Source organism: Mixophyes fleayi, chromosome 4, assembly GCF_038048845.1.
Source record: "Mixophyes fleayi isolate aMixFle1 chromosome 4, aMixFle1.hap1, whole genome shotgun sequence".
NCBI classification, from domain to species: Eukaryota; Metazoa; Chordata; class Amphibia; order Anura; family Limnodynastidae; genus Mixophyes; species Mixophyes fleayi.
Genome location: NC_134405.1, coordinates 28,246,733 through 28,252,790, shown reverse-complemented (window position 1 = coordinate 28,252,790; position 6,058 = coordinate 28,246,733). Strand labels below are relative to the sequence as shown.

Here is a 6,058-nt window from a genome sequence, read left to right as displayed (position 1 = left end):
AAAGATATTATGTTTAGTTAATGTCCTTGCAGTATTACTTCAGAACCAAGTGCTTTCAAGTACTGTAGAGCTAACTTACCGCACGATGGAGACTGCAAGGGTATCAGGTGCGTCTTGTCTTGTCTTCTTCAGCTCAGAAAGAAACTATGCGGGTACTACGGGCGTGGTTACATCCCGTCGCAAGGCCACAGGTCATTAATTTCCCCTATTGCTGAGCGGCGGAGCCGCACGTAACAACGGGTCGTAAGTCTGAATGGTCGCTAAATAGGTCGGTCGTTAAGTGAGGAATACCTGTAACTCAAGCTATTGACTAGTAATATGGCATAGGCTTTTTCAAAAATATGACAACAGGCAGGAATTTCTGAAGCTTGTATGGTCATACTCTTCACTCCTCTCTACTGCGTAGCAAAATAAATATGTACTATAGGCTTTAGTTCAAGTGAAAATAATTTATTGAAACCAAATGAGTAAGTTCTTATAATATGAGGCATATGGGCTTTAAAGATTACATACATTGGGCAGCACGGTTGCTAAGTGGTTAGCACTTCTGCCTTACAGCACTGGAGTCATGAGTTCAATTCCCGACCATGGCCTTATCTGTGAGGAGTTTGCATGTTCTCCCCGTGTTTGCTTGGGTTTCCTCCAGGTGCTCTGGTTTCCTCCCACACTCCAAAGAAACATACTGGTAGGTTAATTGGCTACTAACAAATTAACCCTAGTCTGTGTGTGTGTGTGTGTGTGTGTGTGTGTGTATGTGTGTTAGGGAATTTAGACTGTAAGCCCCAATGGGGCAGGGACTGATGTGAGTGAGTTCTCTGTACAGAACTGCAGAATTAGTGGCACTATATAAATAAATGGTAATAATACACGTGACAGCCTGAACACTCTACATTACTGTTAGTTGGAAATGTTTAAAGGGTGTTCATATGATACAGTAGGGGTAGGCTAGGATTCGTTTGAGTAAGGGAAAATAGCATAGGATAGGATAATATCAGGAAGGGTATGATAATGGCAGCTGTATGCAAAGATAAGGTAGGGGTAGGATAAGATCAGGAAGGGTGTAATAGGATAGGGTCACTGTAGTGAAAAATAGAGTAGGGGTAGGTGAGTATAGGATAGGTTTTATATTATGTATATGAAAACCATGAATTACTATTTTACTATTTTCACTTTATTTTATTTATTCAAATTGCTTACAGTCTTGTAGATTGGCAATTGAATTGCATATGCTGCTGAGGATCTTCGATTGGCTTAATGATTGACCTGATCACCATCTATTAAGAGAGAATCACATGGGGAAAGTATAATCTGGCACCCAGACAAGACGTAGACAACCAGAAGGTGCTGTCAAAGAAAAGACACAAGCGCCAGTTTTAATAAACAAAATGTTTAAAGGTTATAAAATTGCACTCACACCATTTCTTGTATATCGCATTAATATATTGTTGCAGATCATCCTCATAGAAAGAAAATGCAGATCTCAGGTAGCCACAAGCAACAGTTCCCTAGCAATGCATTTCAGCCACTGTGTTCCTCCGGCATCAGGGAACATATGTGCATAAGGAGTGAAAAGAACTTCCTTATATACTGTATATACTTAGATATGTGCTACAGGGGTGTAATAATTAGCAAGTAAAAAAAAAAGCACAATTAAATGGAAGGAAGGAGTAATTGAACATCTGGAAACTACAGGGATGTCTTCAGACATCACCAAGAACTTTGCACAAAAGAACTATAAGACAACCGTGTAGTGTAACACTTGTGCATACAGACATTCTTATGTATAAGGACTGTACAATTGTAGTTGAACAGCAACATGCAATAAGTAGTAACCACCAGTGTATCAACATCCCCTCATTCATGATTACAGTGCACATCACAAGAACCATTAAAAATAGGAACACATACTAACATAGAGAACTAAGGCAGCACCAAAACCCATATCTTACATATGAATTTCACATATACCCAGGGGCACGCTGGGCTGGGGGGCAGGGGGCCATCTGCCGGTCTCACAGTGTACTACCTTGGGGTGGGTCACTGGGCCACCTGCATTTGTTTTCCTTTAAAAGTGTTCCTAAAAGACTGCTGAGTCGAGTCTTGCCCCCCCCCCAAAAAAAAATTGCCAGTCCTCCCCTGCATATACCCTATATAACATCATCTAATATGTGTTCTCAACAAACCACCCCATTGTCTTTTCCCAACCTTATGACAAGACAACAATGCAAGCACATGTTAAAAGCAATATAAATCTTATAATACAGTTGGATACTCGTAATATAGAACTGATTTAAAGCTTGAATGCTTTAGGGCAGAGGTTTAGAGCTTAGAAACAAATACAAAGGAAACAATGTCTTCTTAGGCTGGTACCTTGTGAGCAGACACAGATTATCAACATTCTTGTAACCACAGAGCCTGCACAATATATTCCCAGGCTGGACTAATTACGTTAGACACTTGGTTTTCACAGGTAGGCATTAAAATCCCCTAGATATCCATTTCTAGTACAATCTGTTCTCTCATTAGATGGAATGGAGTTAGCCCCTCGCACAGCTGATTGAGTTCAGTCCGGAGACTTTCCTCAGCATACATGAAGCAAATTATATCACCCGCTGCAGGCAGAGCTTGTATCCCTATCTTTAAGTGCTGTAGGACATGGATCTTGGCATATACTGGGTCATTTCCAAACATGTCAATATCGAACCGGTGCGCGCCCTTTGCAAATGGAACTGGATATGGAGGGGTACCAAGGCTAAGGAACCCAGGGGAAGAGGAATTTTTTGATGAGAGAGGGAGAGCAGAAATGTCAGGAGACTGAGTACTTGATGTGGAATAAGGCAATGGAGTAATGGGAGATGCAGTGATTGCATTGTGGTCATTGCTGGGCTGACATCTGTTTGTGTCACTAATAGTACCATCACTGGAGGGTGCTAGGAAATCACTCATATAGCACGGGTTGGAATAGATAGAAACAATCCGCCGTTCCAAAAGTAGCTCCAGGTTGGCTTTATGGGTGGTAAGAGGAAGCCAGCTCTGAATCAGTCTTCCTCCAGGAACCAACTCTTCTCCTATCTTAGCTCCTTCAAAAAGTTTAAGCATCTCAGTAGGTCCAAGGACAGAGTGGGTTTTAGAGCTTTCTAAATTGTCCACTCTACATTCCAGCAATTTGAGCACTTCTTCAAGCTGGTGAGAGGGAAGAAGTACCGATATGACAACCTAATGGAAAACATATTGAATATATGAGAATACATCAAAAGCCAACAAAGTGGAAATGCATAGGAACAAACTTTAATAGCAAACATGATTATTAGATGGGGATTAAGAGGATGAAAACCACTTTAAAAAAAATTGGAGCATCTCTAATGAGGTGCACAATCTATCTATAGTGATCAACGTTATGACTTTCATAGTGACATAGAGCTTTAATATATTTCTGTAGGCTTTTAGTTGGGCATACTGTTGAGTAACTATTATAGATATGACATAATAGGCATTCTCCTATGTAAATAATATGACAGCCATCGATTTAATAAGCTATCAGAAAGGCAAATTGCATGTGTACCACTGTTTTTCAAGTTACAGCGGTCTTTGTATATAGGAAAAGCCAGGTACTTTTTACCTTTTACCCCCTGATCTGATGCACATGGAGGGTGGTTACACTATGGTGAAACCATTCCCTCAATTTTCTTGGTGACCAAAGGGGGCAGAATTGTCAGTGAATTGCATGACACAGTAACTTGTGGATATGTATGTGTAGATTGGGTGGCAAGGTTGGGTGGATTAGGACTATGGTCATATTTTGGCCAGATTTTCTTGTAACTTTCAGTGTTAGGATGTATAGTAAATCCAATGTGCATATCTTTGACACAAGTTCAAATAAAAGTAAAAACAGACTGGGTAGTTATTACAGACAGAATGGAGATAATGAAAAAAAACACACCTTGGAATTGATCACTCTGTACTTCTGTAGCATGGCAGGTGGAGGATCCTCTACACGTGTCAGACAGACTGATTTAACCTCAGGGTGGTCAGAACGCAGGGTGTCCATGCAAAACTTTTGAATCAAACCAGCTACACCAAGTCCTCTTAACCAGGGGGCTACCCGAAGACCTTCCACCACCGCAGTAACTCCACCGTCAACCAGTAAGAATGACTCAAAGCCCACCTGAGTGTAGAGACATCAATGACACATGTATACCCTCCATATAACAAATATCACAGGCCTGTTGTATGAAAACACTTTTGCTAAAAATTAAGTTAAGTCTCACTCTCATGTCCTCTCTCATACTCACTACTTTGCCCTCAGACTTGGCCAAAAACATCCTCCGACAAGGGTCCTTCAGCCATGCATGGTATCTATGAGGCAGATAGTCTGCTCCATTGTATATTCCACCTGAGATGGACATCACCTCATCGTAGTCTTCAGCGGTGGCTGGTAGGAAATGTATTTGTGTCGACATGCTGAAAATATGTGTCCGATGTGTGTTGCAGCTGAGAACTGATATAAGTATATATAAATGGGTAAAGTTCATAAAATGTGACACACCCTATGCCAGCTAAGACACACATTTGGCCAATTAAAGTCTTTGAAAATAATTTACCAATAAAGAGTCCAAAAGGGCAGACTAGCTACAAACAGTCAGCAACTAGCTATGATCAATCCAATGACATTTAGTCAATGAAAGCATTTTGGTTTCTACACTGTTATGAGCGTTTTGTCGCTATCCGATAACGATTGTCGAATCTCGATTTGTGTTTCCAACGCACAAAGATTTATTCTTAAAAAGTAGCAGTATATATATCTAAGCAAAATAATAGTAAGTACAGCCATTACTTATTGCAGGCGCTCTGGATCCAGTGAACAGTCATTCAGTCCTGAAGTCTGTGGTCAAGGTAACTGACTCTGGATCAGGAGCTGCTGCTTATATGCAAACAGAGATACAGTAAAACAATGAAAAGGGTGTGGCTTGCTTCTATTGGTCCAGGCATCAGGAGGGTTCAGGGAGTTGCAGATCATAGGCTAGTTTAACCTCAGGAATCCAAAGGAGGGGGTAATCTCTCCATGGGATGGGTTCTGATCTTCCTGCCAAGAGTTCTCATCGTAATAGTCCATAATGCCATAAAATTAATAACTTGCGTATGCACCCTGAGATCCCTTCGCAAAGTGAACCGGACAGTGGGAAATGCGAAGGGGATTAGTATGATACCACACATGACTTGATTCCTTCAACATGTACCATATGTTTTACTGATATGCATATAACTTATACTATTACACATAAATACTACTATATTTCGACATAAATGACTATGTGTTGCAACTACCATTAATGTGTACTATTTTACAAGTGTGCGTGTTTATGCGAAAGTGTGTAAAAGACTGAATACTGTTGTTGCCACGTGTTGCAGCTGCGTACGCCCTTCCACGCCGTAGCGTGCCCTTTCACGCCGTAGCGTGCCGTACGCATCTTTTCAAACAAAGACAACCAAGTTTGCTCGATTTTAATTGAAATGACTTCATCCAATTTGCTGACTTCGACAGCTCCACCCTTTGATAGTATAATAAACTATCACCCAATCACCGTTTCAAGTTAAGGGTTATATAACACTTCTTCACATACCATGATCTCGGTGTCTTGCACCACCCTTTCAGTCTCGTTCTCAGTGTTTCTCCTAGAAGACTGTTTTCCACACTTCAACACAGTAGGAACACATTTGACACATAAACCAATTGCTAAGATGACACCCAGTATAAGGAGAAGGAGCTTACCTACACTATCAACCATTTCCTGTACCCACTTCCCCAGACCAGAGAACCATTTCACAGGGTTCAACCATGAGAACCAACCTGCCACCTTTTCCCCGACCTCATATAATGAATAATTATGGTTCCTTCAAAATTCCCATTTCAGTTGCAGAATTTCATCCATCTTCCGGTCTATAACCTCTTTAGGGTCATCCGTATTATTGGTGATGTACGTGCAACATTTGACACCGAATTGGGTGGCCAGTGTCACACAGTACCCACCAGTAATAGAGGTGAGATAATTTAGTACCA

At 41.0% G+C, this 6,058-nt stretch overlaps 1 protein-coding gene across 1 annotated transcript; it reads right to left on the bottom strand.

Moving 5' to 3' along the window:
- Positions 1 to 1,752: 1,752 nt before the first annotated feature.
- Positions 1,753 to 4,625, bottom strand: LOC142149728 (putative N-acetyltransferase 16). The gene is made up of 3 exons (XM_075205033.1): positions 4,293 to 4,625; positions 3,941 to 4,165; positions 1,753 to 3,216 (listed from the first exon to the last, which is right to left on the bottom strand). The coding sequence occupies exons 1-3, from the start codon at positions 4,530 to 4,532 to the stop codon at positions 2,488 to 2,490; spliced, it is 1,194 nt and encodes a 397-aa protein (XP_075061134.1). The 5' UTR covers positions 4,533 to 4,625; the 3' UTR covers positions 1,753 to 2,487.
- Positions 4,626 to 6,058: the final 1,433 nt, after the last annotated feature.

Coding starts and splice junctions, on each gene's coding strand:
- LOC142149728 (XM_075205033.1), bottom strand. CDS start 4,532: ATGAACTTTACCCATTTATATATACTTATATCAGTTCTCAGCTGCAAC. Junction 4,166..4,292: donor CCAAGTCTGAGGGCAAAGTA/GTGAGTATGAGA, acceptor CTCTACACTCAG/GTGGGCTTTGAGTCATTCTT. Junction 3,217..3,940: donor ACAGAGTGATCAATTCCAAG/GTGTGTTTTTTT, acceptor GTTTTCCATTAG/GTTGTCATATCGGTACTTCT.